Source organism: Chlamydotis macqueenii, chromosome 9 (genome assembly GCF_036417535.1).
Source record: "Chlamydotis macqueenii isolate bChlMac1 chromosome 9, bChlMac1.mat, whole genome shotgun sequence".
NCBI classification, from domain to species: domain Eukaryota; kingdom Metazoa; phylum Chordata; class Aves; order Otidiformes; family Otididae; genus Chlamydotis; species Chlamydotis macqueenii.
Genome location: NC_141564.1, coordinates 8,001,678 through 8,022,522, shown reverse-complemented (window position 1 = coordinate 8,022,522; position 20,845 = coordinate 8,001,678). Strand labels below are relative to the sequence as shown.

The window sequence follows — 20,845 nt, the reverse complement described above, 5'->3', positions numbered from 1 at the left end:
CATAAGCATGGCAGGTTTACTAATGCTATTGAGTAATCAGTTTGTTTGCTTTTTAAAACAAGGTAAAAGTCACATCCAGTATTAGCCCAGTACAGAAAATGGTTACCACTTAGTTCACGTACTCAAATAAGGCTACAAAGATAACACTAGCATTTAACTTAATCACATTGTTACTTTATCATCTTATTTGGGTATGGCTGATCTTTAATGTCAAAATTAATCTCCCAGTAAATTTTTAAAATTGACATATTTGGACTTTGCTACCCAAAATCATGCAGCCAAAGCAATTCACACACAACGTCACTAAATCAAAATAAAACAAATTAGGCTATTCAAAACAAAATAAAAAACAAAGCATCCTTCTACACTGGTTTAACCAGATGAGGTCTGGAGAAAGAGTGAGTCACGGCTTATATTCAATCCATCATTTCTTACAGATAGTTCAATACTACAAGAAAAAAATGTGATTTATGTATAATCTGGACAAATTCTATATGGTTTACCTAAAAAGTAAAGATAGTCATTAATGAAGTGCAATAACTGGTAACTAAAATGTAATTGCCTATTTAATTGTTATTTTTCACTGAAATGAACGCAACTTGGATGTTGTACAGTGAGTAATAACCTGAATATGTCAAAAGAAAAGTATGTTTCCAAATGGTAGAACAGAAGGCTATTCTCCTGGAGAGTGCAACGAGCCAGTTACTTTGCAAATCCTGTGCTGCCTAATACAACACAACTTCCTGCAGCTTAGAAGACATTCCCCTGAAATAGCTAAATCAGAAAGGAAAACAGGTGCTAAAAGTTTCCTGAGTGTGTCTATATACTGCTTATTTAAATGTGTATTGGACAGTTAAACAAAGTACATGTAGGCTTCAAAGCAGGCACTTTCACAGTGTAACAGAAACAGCGAAAATTAATATAATTATTTGTGTTGCAATAGCACATAGGAGTCCAAAAACATGGTTCAGGACATTCAGTGTAAAAAACACTACTAGAGAAGAACCACCTCAGCCTTCTGAGGCAGAAGTATAAGATAACATCACAATGCAAAGTTAGCATAACAAGTTTATTGTTCAACACACCAGTAGCAAATGTCATCTTTCTTTGATTAGACAAACACCTTTATATCTAACAAGGTAACATGTCTGTAAATTAAAAAATACTGCTGTAAAAGTCCCTTTGCACTTTTTGTGTATTATGAAATCTATAAGCACATCTGAATACACACACCTGCTCTAAAAAAAAAATCAGACCAAATACAATTTAATGTTACTCCTTTCCCTCTTTTATGGAGTGTCAACACTGAGTTAAAAAAAATTCTCCTTTCTTTCATCCTTCGGAAGAATGTGCATCTCTGCTCTGGACACCAGCATGGCTTCCCCTTCCTGAAACATTCACACTATTTTCTGGTCTTTTCATCCAGCCTTTTCCCTTACCTAGGAATTGTACCTCTTCCCAGTAACGTGGAATAATATATTCCCAACATAAAACGTTCTATTTTTGCCATCTTCTTTTTTCTTTTTTAAAACATGAAAAATGCTGAAGAAATAAACATGCACATACACACATCATTTCTCTATTACACAGGAATAGAGACAGCCATCCTGGTTAAGGGCTGAAAAAGAGTGAGAGACTATTAGACTCAGGCATTTCTCGAAAGCATAAAATCATCAGGTAGGGGCTTACATAGAAAAACGATTATTCATTTTTGCAAACCATGCAGTCTTAAGTAAATGGTCTTCTGAACATTTTAAACTAAGTTACATATTCAAAAAATAATCCCTCCTTCAAACAGGAAAAGAACCTGAGCAAAAGATTAGCTTTGAATTAGTGTTTCTGCATCTTCCCTGCTTCATTCACTGAAGCAGATATGCTTATAATCCACAAATAATTAGAAACTCACATTATCAAAAACACTGCAAAAACAGCACTAGTAGCAGCAACTTTCCACCACAGTTTACTGAAGTACACTTGAAATCTCTTGAAACTAATTTGTGTCTGCCATGCCAATGAATTAAACTCTCAAAGCAGAGAGCTTAATTAATCGCTTTACTTCTGCTCTGAGATTTCATCATTTTTCTGAAAAGACTGATCATAAGTTTCCTTCCAAGTACATTTCAGAGTGGAATTATCTAAACACAGAAAAATTATAAAAAGAAAAAGTTATGCCAATTTGTTGATCTAGTGAAGAATGTATTATTTTGACCAATTCCTTGAACTGCTTTGTGTTTCAATTTCCCATTGTATTGGAAAAATATTTAATCATATTTACAAAACAAGATTACCTAAAGTCTGAAAATTGCACATCTGTGTGAGGCACTCATGAATCTCAAATAATTTCACAAGTACTTTTTTTTTTAAACCAGTCCTTTTCTAGATTCTGGACAGAAAAAGCTGCTTCATCAAAAGAAAAATTGCTACATAGAAACAAATTCAGTCCAAAAACAATACTATGGATCTTTACTGATTTACAGTTCTATAACTAGTTGGTATCTTTCCCACTAGTTAGGAAAGATAGTGGCTGTATTAAGCAGGAATATAAAAACAGTTTTAAAAAATATTCTCATCTTGAAAACCAATCTGTGACCTGTCTTGACTTTGAACTGAGTTAACAGAACATCACTTTTTGTAAAAACAGCAAATACTCCAGTGATAAGAAAAGTTTGCATTGGTCAAAAGATGCAAGAAAGAAGTGTAAAGTTGCCCAAATTAGCTCTGTGGCCATGAAATGATGTATTTTTGTCAAAAGCAGACAAAAAAACCACCTTAGAAATAAAATGCATAAATTTCTTGTCCTTTGAGTTTTAAAAAGTCTTATTCCCACTTTTGAATTCCATAAGGCATGGCAATAGCACAAAGTTTTCTGCATTTTTATATGCATGTCACCAAAATTTTTCTAGAAGAGAACAGCAAGTTTAAACCTAAGAAAAATAAGACCATTCTTACACTCTAAGAACAGAATCTTTAATTACCCACAGGTGCTGGAGGTCCGTAACACATCAAATCACAAAACTCAAGACAAAAATACTGACCTATATTATTCCAGATTACTATTAAGCAGCTTTACTGCTCTCTGCAGCAAGCAGATTTCCCCAGGGCTCTACAGCTGTACTCCCAATACACATTAGTATCCATTCTCTATTGTATTCCGTTTGTGAATAAAACTTTACTAGAAATGGGTTTTAAATTCTGACCATGCAAAGTGGGGGTAAAAGAACTTGGCAGCTTTCCTGATTCTAGTAATTCTATTCCAACAGAAAATAAACAACCCAACTAAACCAAACCCAAACCTCCTCCACCTTCATAAAAAGCACAGAAACAGATACTTAATCACTAGCGAAGTAAACTACTCTGCCCAAAAGGTTCAGCCACCTCTTTTCTTTCACCTTTAACTTCAGTTCTGTACTTTCCTTACACCTAATTTCACCATGAAGTTTAAACCTTTGGATTTTTAACACAACTCAAACACACACACACAATACATGTAACATTTCTAACATATCTGTCAAGAAAATAGACATCTTTCACTCTGCAGTGAGCAAGACCGGGTAAAATGTGATTACTTTGATGCAGTTTTAGATTCAAAAGGTTTATTCTCTGCAGGAAAAGAAGCAGTGCTGACATTTAATTGACAAAAGTCCTACATCTTTGAAGTTTCACATACAAACACACTATGCCCAAGAACCTCTGGAACAGCAGAGAAAGCATACAGACAAATCAAGACATCTAAGAGCCTAAGGGAGAATGGGCTATCAGGAAAAAACTTCAGCCAGTCAGTCTGAAAGTCTGAGGTTCCAGAGCCTGGGGAACTATCTTCAACAGTTGAGTCTGCTTAGCCACGCATAAGTTACATGCACTTTCTTTAAGTTTTCCATTTCTAGTGCTAAACAAATACCTAATAATCAAATTAATCTCATAAATTCCTCATTTTATGCTCAAACTAAACGCTTGACCCACTGCAAAGCAGACATATTTACAGAAGACAGGTGCTTACCTACATCATAAAAGAGTCAAAATATTTTCACAGGACTCGAGAGACAGGTCCTGCTGTAGCACTTTGGCCATAGTAGAGAATTGCTTTCACAAGTAAAACAGCCTAGAACGATTCCCTTTCTGCACCTCACAAAAGCAACCTGTACAGCAAGTTTCTTGGAAGTGTACTTCAAAACATACACGGAAGGAACCAATTGCACTAAGAGGATGTTTGGCAGGCTGCACCTGAACCTCAGAAGATCCACAGGACTTGGCCTGCTGCCATGATTTCAATAGTTTTGCCTTAAAAATTTACTTGCAATATTTGAATAGGTTTTTAGTAATACACTTGCTTAGCATTTGTCAAGACCTGCATGTAGTTTATAATAAACCCAAACTGTCTTTTCCTATTATGTGTCACTATGATAATAGTAATTAATCTTTGACTGAAATACACCCAGCTTGGTATTCATGCTGAAGTGATGACTGATGTTGCCTTACTTTGAAGCTACAAAACACGTAACACAGGATGACAAATACTAAAAAACAACAAAGGAAAAGTGGTTTAAAAGGAAAAAAAGGCCTCTCATGCTTGCTAATCCTAAATATCAAAATAACATTCTACAGCTGGTTATTATATCACCCAATGTGCAGTTAATCTTATTTGTATGAAGAACATATTGTTGGCTCATATTCTACTTGGCATTCACTGTAACTCTTCAGTGAGATTGCTATTCAGCCAGTCACTTTGCAGCTTGTACAAATCCATGAGGCTATGCCCACACATGGAAAACTCTACACATTTCCTTGTCAATCTTCAGAAGGTTTCTGCTCAGCCATTCCTCAAGGGTATCTTAATCCCTCTCAAGTACTACCATTCAGCTACATAAACGCCAAATCACCAGAATATCATCACCCTTCCTCCTCAGCTCACTTATGATTGAACTGGAACTTTACTGGACTCTAGAGATAAATTATTATTTAGGTACCATACAGAAGAAATGCAGCCATTTTTATTTCATTTGTCTATATGTTGCTCCTGGCAGAAGACATCTTAGAAGACTCAAGCCCTCATTTGTATAAAACACAAAAGCAGAAGGCCAGGGGGAGGAGAAAGAAAAAAAACCAAACCAACAAACAACCACAACAAAAACACCCAGACTGGCAAGAACTCCTACAAAAAAAACGTCTTCAGAGAACTTTAAGATCAGTGGAAGGGAAAAGGACTAGAAAGACTATAGCAGTTTGCAGAGCAAAACTTAAGTAGGTAAACACAGTAACCAGCATTTTGTTTCAGAAACAAACAATCTACTGAGATTCTGATGATAAAGAGAACAAAATCCACACAATCTAACAGTTTGATTATCTCCACACTATGGAACAGAAACATACATTTTAATATAACAAAGTTTGAGTACCCCCATCCCTAAGATTTGCAAATTCAATGCTGACAAGAAGATATCAAAGTCTTTTTAGTAAGACTTAGGAATTAATACAAGTTGTAACTCGTTTTAAAGATTCACCTTTCACAACCTTTATCTATTGAATACTTAAACATATCCAAAACTCTTGCAACTTTTATGTAAAAGCAAATGTTGAAAGCATCAAAAGAGAAGAATAAAGAAAATATCTACTTTATGACCCAAAGAATGCTCTTCCCCTCCTTAGTGTTACTTGGGCCAGTCTTCTGGACAAAGCAATGCTGTTTGCCATACCAGTTTCTGGGCCAAATAAGGGTAGAATAGGGTCTCAAGTTTCCATAACTAAGAAATTGAAACCCAGATGGGGGAGCAGGAGGAAGGGAAATAGTGCTATCATGTGTGATAACGTGAAAAAGTGTGCCTTTATACGGTAAGTGAGAAGTAAGAAGGTGAAAAAAACCCCACAACTAAAAGCAATGTTTTTCAGTATTTATTAACTGTATTTCAAAGATCCTTTCTCTACTTCTCTCTCCAAAAAGAGATTTTATATTTCCGTAGAAAGACAAAATAACTTATTTTTATTTAATTTTATATTTTAACAATAAAAGCCACTCACCACTCACGGCTGCACCCTACCTAACTCGCATCCAGAACTGAAGGCTTTATGTGACAGAGCCTCCATCTTCCCGAAATGTCAAGGTTATTTACATACTTCATGTATTCAATCTAAGAAAAGAAGATACTAAACACTTACAGCCACACTGCAGAATAGACATCTTATAAGATACTACTCCATAGCATTTTCCTAGTACTACTCAAGTAGATTTTTTTTTCCCCAAGGGTTTTTTATTCTCTTTTGATAAAAAGATGTAGAAGACACACACAAAGATTTAATCAAGATAGAGATTTGTTTGTTATCTCCCCCAAATCAAAAGTCAAGGTTTTCATGCAGCTAAATTAGCAGCTATGTTTATAGCAAAAGATGCAAATTAATACCTGCAGTCACTATGCCCAGACACAGCTAATGCAGAGACACCCTTAAGCAAGAGTAGTGGAATTGGAGAAAACAATTCAAACTTTATGGAAATAGTGAAAGAAAACAGCACTTCTAAATTACTTCGATCAAGTAAAGTTTTGAATTTAGATTATTTATGTGGATAAAGAAAGAATTCTCAATATCTGCTTCAGTTAAAATTTAAAAGCCTAGTGTACATGTAAACTACTCTTTGGACAAGTTTGGTGTGGAAGATAAATGCATAACCCCCTTTATTACTGGTTAGGCTAGATACTGTGTAATCCAATGAGGAACAAACTTACAGTAGCAAAAAATAAACTGTGATAACTACTGCAATTTTAAGCTCTCAGTGTTTAAAAGTCTACATAATATCACTAGAGCAGTTCTACAAGTTTTGTCAGAAACATGTCTATTTTAAAACAGTCAAAGAGATTCTTCAATATAAAAAAAACTTTCAATACTAGAACACTTTCTAAATTGATGGCTGATGTATATACCACTTGCTCACACAACTGAAAATGAACTAGAAACAAATTTACTTTTAATCACACAGATAACTCTTCCAGGAATATAAGTTTTCTGGTCTTTTCTCAAATTACGAGCCATGCAAACGCCTGTATATGATTATGATGATATATATACTCTGCTCAACAACCATAATTAAGTTTCTTCAGTAAATACCCGTCACATTTACCATTTATAACCGTTCAATAAAAGCACGTGTTCATCTTCTCTATCAATATATTTTTCAGTACAGGAAATTCAAGTTCACATATATCAATCCTGCACAAATCCTTTCAAAGACCAAAGGTTCAGATTTCCCCCAATTACAGGAAGAGTCAAGCTCCCTATGGGAATGACAATTCGGTTGAAATGCACGTCACCAGAGAGTTTCAGTTTTGAAACCCAAGTTCTCCAAAGGTCTAAAATGTCTTGGCATTTCTTTCCTACTTTATATGGCCTGCCTTGAGAATATCAACAACCATTCCTGGAAAAAGTAGCACTTCAGTAAACAGTTCCAGGTCAGTATTTCCATCTTACTGTAGAGAAAGCTTGGCAGCTGCAGTTTATTATACTAGTCAAGAGCCTACTAAAGATATTAGAAATAGATAGTTTGTTTTGTTAGATTTAAATTTGCCGAGGACACCAAAATATTTGCATCCACAGGTAGAAAGAAAACCTGCAAAACATGGTTTGATGACTGACTCAACTATGAATCTAACTCCAAACTGTGTAACTTAAGAACAGTGCAAACACCACAGAATGAGCATACTTTGTTAACACACTTACTCAGTCTGCGGTCCTACTTGCAAATTTGGGCAACCTATAATTTTTCCAGTGATATAATAAAATTTCACTAGTCTCCGCAAATAAGTATAAAATGGTTGCTTACAAACACACCCCAGTAGGAACAAAGGCAATTTCAAAGTTAACTGGTGATTTGTACTGGGGTTGGGGGAAGGAGGACAATGACAGGAAGCACGTCTTCTCATCATGATCACACAATTTAACTGCAGTGATAGCTACTGAGCTAACTTCAGCATCGCAGGAAGTCTTGGAACACTGCCGAGATCAAGTTCCACAGTGACCCAAACCCAACGTAAAGCTGCTGACACGAAAAAAAGCAGTTCTGCCTTGACTCTAATTGTGTGTTCCTGTCCTACATTACTCCTCCTTTAAGCGAGCATCTGGTGACCACATTGGCCATCCACTAAGTTAAATATACTGTGTTAAAATACTCTTTTTGCTAACGTTAGTTAAAACCCAGAGCAGCTTCTCAGCCAGCTTACTATGGAGTTCCAGGAATGCCTCGACTGACACAGGAGAAAAAACAGATGATCAAAAGCAGAGGAAGTTACTACTTTGGGCTGCAATGACAGTTTAGATGACTGCAAACATACACCAGACAGGGTAGAGCTGCACCATTATGCAGTCATAGAATCACAGAACAGTATGAGTTGGAAGGGACCTTTAAAAGTCCAACCTCCCTGCAGTAAGCAGGGACATCTCCAACCAGATCAGGTTGCTCAGAGCCCCGTCCAACCTGGCCTTGAATGTTTCCAGGGATGGGGCATCCACCACCCCTCTGGGCAACCTGGGACAGTGTTCCACCACCCTCAGCGTAAAAAAATTCTTCCTTACATGAAGTCTGAACCTGCCTCCTTCTAGTTTAAAACCATTACCCCTCATCTGATCACAACAGGTCCTGCTAAAGAGTTTCTCCCCATCTTTCCTGTAGGCCACCTTTAAGTACCAGAAGGCCACTATCAGGTCTCCCCAGAGCCTTCTGTTCTCCAGGCTGAACAGCCCCAGCTCTCTCAGCCTGTCCTTACAGGAGAGGTGCACCAGCCCTCTGACCATCTTTGCAGCCTCCTCTCGACCCACTCCAACAGGTCCACAACCTTCTTATGCTGGGGGCTCCAGAGCCGGACACAGTACTGCAGGTGGGGTCTCACCAGAGCGGAGGGGCAGAATCCTCTCCCTCAACCTGCTGGCCACGCTTCTTTTAATGCGGCCCAGGATGAGGTTGTCTTTCTCTGGGCTGCAAGCACACACTGCCGGCTCATGATGAGTTCATCAACCAACACCCCCCAGTCCTTCCTCAGGCTGCAAACACTTGCACCAGCTGGAGCTGTGGCATTGTTTATCCAACCTAAAGTGGAGCTCCTCCCAGACTCAAATTTGCAGATGAATTCTCATACACCCATAGTAAAATACACATCACTGTGTTGCCAAAACTTCATAATGAACCCGAAAACTACACCAAACACAAAATACTACAGACTCCTTGTTATCCAGTCTCTGGCCTCCCTCTGAAAGAGGGACACATTGATATATTCTTTTTTACCATATTTCTTTTGGATCTGGGAAAACTATTTAAAGGAATCCTCAAATCCTTAAACCCAAAACACACGGATTATTTCAAGTATCTGTGTACTCATTTTGAAGTGTATAAAACATTAATATAGAGAACTAATCAGTGTCAACACATCTACACCTTTAGTTGCAAAACTGCTGTCTGCCTATCCTACCACACTGTTCAACTGGGGTACTCACTTTTGGGCAAAGTTACAGGTGAGTGATTAAGAGCAATCTAAATTCAAGATTCATGACCAACTACCTTAAATTAAGAGTCTGTACTAAATAAACATGATCTTAAACATTTAGGGATGTATTTTATAAAGAACTGATATATCTGCCGTATTAACTAAGAAGAGAGCATATTGCTTCTCAACATGTGGTTACAGTCACTCACTACAGCATAAGCCAATGCTATGGCAGAGACACACAGTTCCCATACCTCATCTTTCCTTACCGACTCACCAGTTCCAGAACCAGTGTTTCCAAGATACAGGCCAAATTAAAAATAAACATTGTACTTCTGCTCACAGGAAGGGTCTCCCTGTACAGCCGCCTGCATCGTTGTATGAACTCTAGTATCAAGAGAAAATAGCCAGCAGAATATTATTTCAATTCTTTAAGTGATCTAAAAATTCTAGGTTACATCAAGTTTACAGCTCCACTGATAAAATTTTCAAAGCTTCAGAAGTTAATAGAATTTTTTTTTGTTTTGAACCAGCACATTTAATTATGGTGAAGACTAAATAACAGCAATGAGCTCATCACAAGCATGTTGCTGTTCTTTGTATCAAAATTAACTCACTAATTAAACAGAACATGAGAAGTGTTTCAGATTTAACAACAGTACATGTGAAAAAAAATCATATTTAAATGAAAAATGAAATTAACAAACTTCTCACTCCTTTTTGATAGCGGAAAAAAATGTACTAAGATTACTTGCTGCAGGATGTAAGCACCCAGAGATTGAGATGTTTTCATTTGTGTCTAAAAAAACATGGAAAATTGCTTATACTTTTTATATTCTATATATGTGCAAGAACATTTCCATGTAATTTTTTGAAACACCACTTGTGTTCAAGACAGAAGTTTTATCAGGGTTAGTTGACAGTAAAGTTTAATACTGTAGAGGAAGTCTTTCTTCCTATAACTCATGTAACTGCTTAGAACAGAACCTCCAATTCTTGGTAAGACGTCATTGCAACTTACTCAGTACAATTCATTATTATTATACTTGGGACATTTTTCAATCCTTAAAGTATATCTACATGGATTTTCAGCAGTAAAGATTGTCTCATATTATGAAAGTTGGCACTAACAGGGTTTGGGATTTTTTTTTTTCCCCTCAAGTGAAAACCATGTACACAGCTTCCTAGATAAACAGTGATCTGTTTATCATGGTCATTCTTGCTACACAGAATCATTCTTCTTCCACTTTATAATTTGGTGCAGAGGTGAAACAGGAACAATACCAGTTAGCTTAGTTTCAAAGTGTAAAAAAATTTGGTCTCCAGTATCTCTCCACATTCAGAGAATTCCTTACAAATCGTAACTGTGATCGCTCTAAGCAAATAAGAAGGAACTGTACCAAAAAAGTGTAATGGCTCAAGGGAAAGTATCAAGTCAGTATTAGATTTAAACTTGTATGTTCTGACTTGGGCTGAAGCTCTTAAAAAGTGTTACACTTCTCATGTTTCTTTCTGGCTTGTTTTTTGTCTTCTTAAAATCAAGTCCCCTTTAGACAAGGGAAAGAAGTTTGAAATAAAACATTTTAAAACAAGCAAGGAAGGGCTGCAATACTCAGCCACTTTTCTAATTACAACCTCCACAAAAGCACAGGCTTCACATTCAGGCCTTACCTTTTCCCATCAGAAACTTTCATCTACGTTACCACAAACTGAAGAACAACTTTAACCAGTATTTCACATGGCCATGCATGTACTGTCTTTATACTAAACGTATTATCAAAGTAATATTGCGTAACAGAAGAGAACCTAGCTTACTTTTCTTTCCTGGTAAATATATACTTCATATCACATTTCAAGTTTCACAACAAAATGATTGGTATACCCAGTCTGAACGTGGAGAGCTGGTTGAACCAGATATGATATTCTAGTAAATGCTGACTAATTGAGGTTTTTTTGTTTGGTTGGTTGGTTTTTTGTATTAGGTTTTTTGGTTTTTTTTTTTTTATTTTATTTTTTTTTTAATACTAGTGAGCAACAATGGATCACTGGAAATTTAGCACCATTTCTAAAATATGGGATCATGGATGATCTAAATTGAAGCAAAATGAATAATACCAAAATATAAACAACAACAAATTATTTAGCTATAATAAAGTCTACTTCTCTGCTCCTACTTTCAGAGATTCTCTATGGTAAAATTAAGAAAACTACGGTTATTTTAAGGTTTTAATCTTCTGAAATATCTTTAACATATCCCCTCCCCAACATTAAACTCTAGCCGTGTTTAGTTTAACTGTGGTTTACTTAGCAGTGACAGATCTTCATTAACTATATCAACCAAACCTGCATATGTGTATTTCTACTTCATAGAAAACTTTCAGTAACAAAATGATACAGTATCAGGATGGAAAATATAGAACAAATTTTGTAAAGTTCACAGACACACTAGAGATAAAATTTTAAGCTTCTTTTTACAAATTTTCTGCACAAACATATCAGCAGTTTTCTAAGTTATAAGCTAGAGTAACATCTGGGCAAAGCTAAAATTATTTTCGTTTCCAGTGTTACTGAACCAACTATGGAATTGCCCTAGGTAACACCCTGTGGCTAGCTGACACAAAAAGGGAAATATTTCACATGGAATCATCTCAGTAAAAAGTTAAACTGTATTCCTTCCATATTGCTACTCACCCAGAAGTCTTCTCTGTTATATTTTTTTCAGGTGAGTCAGAAAAAACAAGATATCTGCTAGGGATGGGATCAAAACAGAAGATTTCTTGTCTCCATCTCAGATCAAGGCCTCTCTGCTGCAGCAAAAGGCCACGTTTCTAGTACCTCTAGCGCAAGCACAATTTAGGATCACTATGTTATTACCTACTGCACTAACCTCTGCTGATAACAGGAATATAAAACTGATGAGAAATTTTCAGTTCCAATGGTCCCAACAGTCTAATGTAGACTGCTGCAAGCTTTCAACAGAGGACCAACACTTCAGGTAACAGGGAAAGACTGTTTTTTATAGCTGACATTTAAGTTAAAAGGTTTTTAGCAGCTCTAGGAGTAGAGTATTAAACTAAATGTACACTAGTTACACCTAACATTCTCTGCAGCTCAAAAAGACTTGGCTTTTTCCTTCTCTTTCAATATTTATTTCTTAAAATTGGTGCTCTTAATATGATCTAGTAGTTTCATCCACTTCTGAAACAGACAAATGCATGAAGGTTGTGTAAAGTTTACCTTCTAAACTGTAGAGCAGTTGGGCAGAGAGCTCCCAAAATGCTAACAGCAAAGCAATTAAAGACATGCCAGATTTTTCTTATGCTGAGACTGTTTAAGTGAAAAGTCTTTTAACTACATTTTCAGATCTTAGAAATTAGAAATACTACAGCACAGCTGAACATGATGTTAAGAAACAGATTTTGAAATATGTTTTATTATTATATATTCTTATAGTAAAGATCATGGCAGAATATTGCAGCAAACTGTTGAGAAGTAAAAGTCAATTTAGCTGATAAAGAATTCAGGAAGAGGGAACCCCAAAATATTTTGACACAATATTGTTTGCATACTATAAACTTTCTGACAAATATGTAGGTAGTGCTACCTTTCTTAAAGGAAGGATACAACAGTTTGAGATAGGAAAGCATAAAAGAATAAACATCTGTCACACTGAGAGGATGGGGAACTAATGTCTACATAGGGAAAGAGATTCCCAAACACTACTCACAAATTGCAAGGATCTAACGAGGTCCAAAACCAGTAGAGTACACAACTACTTACCTGTGACTGCTTCTGCAAGACAAACAGATGCGCTCATGAGTACCAATGTTTCCAACACTGTATTTAAAACCATACCACTATCTACTCAAAACAAAGCAGCTAACAGTCAGCAAGAGAGAAATAGCATCCATCTTCAAGAAGGCAGGAAGTTTAATGAGTTCTCTGCAATGGAAAAATGATGAAGTATTTTTTTCGAATTCAACAGGTCACCTAGGTTTGCTACCCACGTCATAATCACAGACTGGTGAGTCTCAGCGAGTGGAATGTGACACCATGTCGTTAAGTCCATTCGCCCTTCCAGAACAAGCAAGTGCCTGCTACACATGGCTCTATCTACCCATAATGGCCAGGGCTTCCCCAGAGTATCTTCAAGCAGTCACAACTCGATCTCCGCTCACATTCAAGGCAGAAAAAAAATAAGAATAATAATTTTGTGAAAAGAAAAAAAAAAAAGTAGAAAGAGACAGGGCTGAGAGACTCAGGCGAGGCCATAGGCAGAAATCTACGCGGCAGGCAGGAAAGTGGACGATTTGCCTGCTCCCAGCGCCAGCTTTCGCCGCCACCTCAGCCCTCCAGCACACCCCACCCCGCAGGCCCAGCGCCGCGGAGCTGGGCCCTGCGCTCAGCTCATCCCGCGGACAAGGCCTGGGCTCCGCGCTCCCGAGGGCGCCCAAGCCGGCACAGCCCCGCAGCCCCTCACTGCTGCACCCACCCCGCGCCGCTGCCGGGCCGCGCCGGGGCTCGGCCTCTTCCTGGTCCTACCCGCACCGCTTCAGGGCCGCGGCCTAAAAATGGCGGAGGCAGCCGCACTTCCTAGGTTCCTCACTCCTGCGCCCGCCCCGCCAGCAGCCCAGCGCCGAGCCGCACTTACCGTCCAGCCGGTCTCTCGTACCCTGACTGCGCGCCGTGTCGCCTCGCCGCTCGCCTCGTCCCTCCGGCCCCGGAAGCCGCCGCCTCACGAGCCCCCTCCGCGGCCGGCCGCCATCTCCCTTCCCCCCACCAGCGACCGGGCGGCGCACGCGCCCTGCGTCAGCACGCCCGGCGGCGCGAGAGGCGGTCTCAGCCCTCGCAGGGGCACGGCGGCTGTAAGACTGCGGCCAGTGCGCAGGCGCGCAGGGCAGTCCCCGCGCTGCTTCCGCGAGCCCCCCGCCGTGCCACAACCTGCGCCTGCGCTACCGGAAGCCCGGTGCTCGGCTGACCCTTCCCCTCGCAGGTGGAGGCGCGAAGAGGTGCGCGCATGCGCACTGCGAGGCGGCGGGCTGGGTGTGGGAGGCCGGTAGCGCCGCGCCTCGCTGTAGAAAGTCGCGCCCGGCGTCCCTCTCGCGTTTTGTTGGGGGAAAAGGATAACCAAAATTAAACTCGTGAAGCTGCCGCGGCGGCGAAGCTTCACCCCCCGGGCCTCTCCCCGTGCCTGTGCTGTGACGGAAAGCAAGCCCCCTGCAGCTCCGCCAAAACGGGCTGTACCAGCAGCTGGGCAAAACGCTGCTTCCAAACCGCCCCGCCCCGCATAGCTCGGTGTGTCCTTACTGCTTCACGTTAATACTCTGCGTGTTCACCAAACAGCCAGGCGCTACAACAGAATCGCACCTCGTGCAGTTCCCTTTGACATCTTCCTTTCCTCTTCCCAAAGCACAACCATCCCAAATAACCAATACCAAGGCTCTTAATTATGGATGGCACAAATCTCCCGAGATCACTCCCAGATCGCTGAGCCTCTTGCACTCCTTGGGAGTCCCGTGTTAGCTTACAAAGGTATCACCAAGCAATGTCTGCCAATTATTATTATGTGCTTTCACCCTGAAGAGTAGGTTAAGAGGTCTAGAGTGTTGGGTGTTTTTATAAAAATCAGTTCTCATTAAGAAAAGAGCCTGTGTATTTAAAAGATGAAAATGTATTAAAGCTACTTGAACAGAAACATTTTATAGGACAAACTGAGTTACACCGCAAGCAGCTACTGGAATGCTTATCCTGTATCAAAAGGGGACACGGAGCTTTATAAAATAAAGATTCACCATGCCACCTTGCTTTTATCTCTATTCTTTAGTTATAATTATTGTGATCCAGTTAAAGTCACTGTGGTTAATTAGGAAGGCATGCCACTGAAGCACAGAAATAAATGCTATTTGCAGTGAGGCCACGTGCCCAACCAGTTGTTACAAACCAGCTCAGCCTTCCAGCATAGCAGCAACATTTAGTTTCCAGTAAGAGCTGGACTAATACCATATTTCTCTCCCTTCTGCAACATCAGTGAAACTATTGCTTATCATCACAAGCAGTGTCTTGAATTAACACAGCAGTCTTCCTCTTTGTCCCAGCTGTTCTTTCCTGCAAAAATTCTCCTTCTTCCAGGTGTGGTGGTGAAATTATTAAGGTTCGAGAGGGCTGGCTAAGTATATCCTAACTAAAAGAACATTCCTTTCAACTAAAAGCTAACAGTCTGTGATTGTTGCCAACTCCTCACTTGTAAGCTAAGACAATACTGGGTGTGCCGCTCCCACAGGCTCCACCCAAAGCCATCCCTGTAAAGTGTCACTTGCTTGATTCCTTCTTAGAACTGTGGCAGTTAACAAGCAACTTAAGAAGTCCACCCCTCCCAGGATGGACATCTGGCTTTGTTAACATTGAAATTATTGGTTTTCCTCACCTTTTTCTTTTATGAAAGAGTATACAGGTTTAATCTCTGTGATCACTTGGCAGAGAACAGGGAAGCAGAAGGGGGAGATGCCGCCCAAATGTTCTCTCACTATGATCATAGTTAATATAGCTTCTTTCTGATCTGTCCTAAATTGTACTTGCATTATTAAGCACTTGGAGTCTCCAGATCTCCAACACAGGTTAATAATCACAGGGTCTGTTTATCAAAAAGGTCCTCATTAATGACATCACAATATGCACCTAATGTTTATAAAACACACAGCCTTAATTAGAATTTTTTTTTTATTTTACACTAAACAATAATGGAATATTATTTAAGCTGTAAAAACCCACTGTTCTGATACACAATTAAAAAAAAAAAACACAGAAATTTATGCCATCCATCACAAAACCTTCCCAGAGCCACGAACAAGTTTCTCCATCTCTTTTAGAAATTCACAAAAAAAAAAAAAAAAAAAATCTATATTTCTGCTAAAAAACAAAAACGCTGAAAATTCTCAAATCAGGGAGAAGAATTTGGAAGAAACAAATACTTGAGCCAGTGGGAAAAGGCTTTTCAGGTTCTTTGGCTCTCACAATGCAGGTGTCCTGACCAACACACACGTGGAACAAACCAAAAGGACTACACTGATTTCCAGTCCGAATACACCTGTGGATGACACAGCACTGCAGTACCCCGTATCCAGAACTCCCCGTACTCAGCTGGGAGCTGGATGGGTCCAGAGGGCTGAGAAACAGACAAAGGTCCCAGGTTTTCTGTTCAGCTAAAGTAGCTGAGGTTTAACCTTAATACTGGAAGCTGCGTTTAGTCTGGATGTCATCAAGAATCTGCTGTAATTCCTCATCTTCAAATCGGCCCTCCAGGCTGCAAGATAAGAACAATGAGGGTACATTAAAGGGTTTTAGAAACAATCCCCCCACTGGATTCATTTCAGATAGCTCTCCCGTCAGTCTCAACACCATCATCACCCACTGTTTGGCACCACCAGGAACTGTCTGTAACACTACTGTACAAGTACCACTCCAATCCCTACGCAGTCCTCCTCTTTAACTGACAAAACTCCATCCTTCCCAGAACTTTCTGATGAATAATTTCAAAATGTTTTCTCAAAAAGGCAAGGCAGATGCAGGTTTAAATAGACCTGTAAATAAAGTCCATGTAGCCTCACGCTCATAAACATTGCTATGAAATCTTAGCATATAAGGAAGAAACTGTAATTCAGATAAGTGTTTCGTTCTCTCCTCTACCTTAGGCCACGAGGTAACAAATCAATATATGAAGAAGCTACTGCTCCCCCGTTACATTACCCACAAAACCATTCCTAGGAGCAATGTCATTTGTTCCAACAGAAAAAAAAAAAAAACAAGCAACAAACACGGCTGGGTGGGCTAAGAACCCCAATTTACACTGTTTACACTTAATCCAGTAAATGTTGTTGGAACTTACAAGAAGTGCCTCGCTGTCAGATCAACGGGTAGGTGAAGAAAGATCGAGATAGAAAGTTTTTCCATCAACAGAGCAGAAAGGGCATCTGCCCAGGGATCTTCAGATCACAGGAAAGCAAAAAGCAGTCCTTTTACAACACATACATGCTCACCTAGGAATCAAAGCTTTTGCTTCCTCAGCTGTCTCAGGACACAAGTTAGCCAAACACGCCAATTCAAATTTATGGAGCTTTTTCTGGAGCAGTAAACTGTAAGGAAAGACAACAACTTGGTGAAATTACAAGTAACACAGAAATACAAAAAGGCATAAACTAAACCAAACAGGTTGGTTGGTTTGTTTTCACACTGCTTCTGGGACTGAAGTAAATGTTTTTTTCAGGAGGAAAGACTCATTACGTAATTGCATAGAGGAAAAAAGTCACATCTGTTAACTCCACTTCCCCCAAATTACTCCACAAAAATCTCAAAAATCCTCCCATTTAATGCAATCAGCTGACATTTAAATACTGAAAACAAATCAGTTCAGAAGGCTTGACCTAGACAAAGTACAACCCTCCATGAAGAACTGGGATTAAATTTCTTTTCTCTTCAGAAAGACACGACTCAGAATTATAGTACAAATCAGGAAACTCCCCTAAACTGTACTTTCATAAAGCAGCATCAATATTATATACCAGGTTCTCCACTACAGCCTTATACCCTAACTTTTCCACTCACCTACGAACACTGGCAATGGTTTCTCGGTTTTTGAAGCGGCTGAAGCGCGCTGTGTAGTTCAAGGTTTTCATGAAGACTTCTGAAAGCTCCTGCTCATCTTCTGCACTCTCATTCTGTTGCTTACGATGCTCAAGAAGCATATGTACTTCTGAATTTAGAAGAGTTTCTGCAGTTTCAAATTCTAGATATGAACGAGTAAACATCAGAATTAAGAAAAAAAAAAAAGGTGAAGCATGGATCAAAAAGTGTGCTTACATAAGTTTTGTACGTAAATTTAGCTTTGGGCGATAAGGAAAAGAACAATGTGTTGCATGGCAATTGTGCAAGCCCTTTCCATCAATGACTGGGCAGCATTTTGTACTGAACAAGCTAATAAAAATTACACCACTTTTGAGTAAAAATCCAATGTGTTTTGTCTTTTTGACCACACAATTTACATTTTCAGCCCTAACCTTCTGATTTGTCACATTTTTGCCATACGTTTTCTTCACTCAATTTTGGCAGAACTGAAGTAATATATGACTTGTTTTAGAAAACAATATTTAGAACTGTAATATTAAAAAAATTCAGAAGTGACGTCTGCGATCTTTGGAAGCCTCTGAGGAGTTCTAAAAGTAAACGCAGATGCTGCTGAATATTTTTTAAAAGGCTTCATTTACTTGAAAGGTTAACTGACCCACTTTATTATTACCACCAAAAAAAAGTGTTAACCAATCTTAACAAAGTTTTTTTTCCCCCCTTTTAGCCAACTCTCCTTGTTTTTGTTCATCATCATCATCATAATCATCACTGTATTTATTCCTATAACAAGAAGATTCTTCAACATCAGCAGTATGAGCTGCTCAAAGCCGCAGGATCAGAGATGGCATCCCGAGGGGTCCTTCAGCACTGTTTTATAAACGCAGTCAGCTACAGGGCAGTGCTAGAAAGGGACTGGCAACCTTTATTTTGCATGGAGTGATAAAGTAACTTGAGCTGAACATGGATATGCTATGGATTTCAGTTCAAAAATATCCAAAATCCAGTATTTCAGGACCATGGCTTGGTTTGTAACTCAAAAACGTAGCGGCATGGTGCGCTCCCCTCCCTCTCCCAGGGCCGCTCTGAGGCGTAAATACAGCTCTGGAATGTATACTGAATAATTTTATGGAAAAAATACACCGACTGTTAGCATCCCTCGTTACAATGCAGGCCGTGGACAGCCGGTTTCCTAAAACGCAGCACTATTCTAATGTCAAGGAACATCAGTTAAAAAGTAATGGTGGCATCAAGACCCAAGAATGACAAGAAAAAATACTTCTTTTTTATTCCTGAACACACGCGTAGTAAGAACACAAGTAAGAACAGCCACATCTTAGCAATCATGGGGTCCTTAAACAGATATGAATGATGTATTATCCCGATTTTTATCCCTTGGGGCTCTGTAACCGATGTGCCCGTGCCCGTGCCCGTGCCCGTGCCCGTGCCCGTGCCCGTGCCCGTGCCCGTGCCCGTGCCCGTGCCCGGCGAGGCGCCCCGGAGAGGTGAATGCTCGTTCCCTCAGGGGCGCCCGCGGGCTCTGCGCGGCCTCCAACCACCACCCAGCCCGGCCCGGCCCAGCCCCCGCCCCGCACCTTTGGGGAAGACGAGCTGCGAAGCGTCCTCCTCCACGTCCGCCGCCCGCGGGTCACCGCCGCCCGTCGCCATCGCCTCAGCCGGTACCGGAAGCCCCGCCGGGCGGAAGCGCGGCGCCGCCTCAGCCCCGGCGCCCGCCAGGGGGCGCCGCTGAAAACGCGCGGTAACCGCTGTGTGGCCGGAGGAACGCAGCGCCCCCCGCCCACCACAGCCCTTAAGGGCGTGTTGAAGCTGGCTGAGAAGTGGGCTCCTGGAGACCGAAAGCAGTCGGGGGGCTGGAGCTTCATTTCCATGAAGGCAGGCCAAAGACCTGTGACAGAGCAAGACGTTGCCAGCCCAACACCACGGCCCGAGAGAGCAGGCTGCGGAGAAACCACGCTTGGCTCTTACTCGAGCAAACCCAGAGGAAGGCTCCTTCTGGTTCCCCCATTCAGGAAGTAACTGAAGAGCTCAAGGCTGTGCTGGGCCCCCGCATCAGACTGCACAGCGGTATGCGTTTGCCCAGAAGCACCTGGAGAGCTCCGACACAGCAGATGCTGCTTTGCCTGTCAAGAATTTGCTCCAGAAGTGGATCAGAGAGCTACAGCCTACGCCATTTTGCCAGCAGAACAGCCTCCAGCTGGACAGGAAAACCGAAACTGCCTGTACCAGAATTGCTGTCTAGCTCCCTGTGATTAATACACCTCAGTCTGTGAGGAAGGACTATCAGTACCATTAATAACACACTTCGAAAGGGAAGGTACTTTTTCAGAATCTCCAGAAGTAATTTACAGACCCCTAAAAGTCATAGGCAAGCTGAAAATGATGATAGCTGTCCCGACATGGTGTCATGAGAACACTGCCAGCAAAATTACTTGGGGAGTAGAATTCTCCCTGGAGAGCTCACATGTAAGTGCCTAACCAGGCTAAGACTCTTAAAGTAATCATCTTATCAGACCTTACTCTGTCATCCTGCGCCCTTCAAGGAAGGCAAAAATAGACTGTTGGAGGATTTATGATGAAGCCACCCCTGTTCTCATGAACTTGCATCCGTGCCTAGGTGAACTGTTTCCTGCATGCTGGGAAGAGGAACGCGTTAAGAATGAACTGTAAGAATATGAAAGGGTCACATAGTAGATCTTTTAACATTTTGAAAGGTGGAACAAGTAGAAAGACTTTCAGGAAGATGGAAAGAA

The 20,845-nt window shown here is 40.4% G+C and overlaps 2 protein-coding genes across 2 annotated transcripts in view; both read right to left on the bottom strand.

Annotated features, from left to right (window-relative positions):
* Positions 1–14,278, bottom strand: part of WDR33 (WD repeat domain 33) — a 70,064-nt gene extending 55,786 nt beyond the window's left edge. Inside the window, exon 1 of the mRNA XM_086755079.1 lies at positions 14,110–14,278. The gene's annotated coding sequence lies outside the window, so the exon portion shown is untranslated. The remainder of the gene's footprint in view (positions 1–14,109) is intronic.
* Positions 14,279–16,161: 1,883 nt separating this feature from the next.
* On the bottom strand, positions 16,162–19,794 carry POLR2D (RNA polymerase II subunit D). The gene is made up of 4 exons (XM_086754234.1): positions 19,670–19,794; positions 18,057–18,237; positions 17,492–17,587; positions 16,162–16,758 (listed from the first exon to the last, which is right to left on the bottom strand). Exons 1-4 carry the CDS (start codon positions 19,740–19,742, stop codon positions 16,680–16,682), a joined length of 429 nt encoding a protein of 142 aa, XP_086610360.1. The 5' UTR covers positions 19,743–19,794; the 3' UTR covers positions 16,162–16,679.
* Between the last annotated feature and the right edge of the window lie 1,051 nt (positions 19,795–20,845).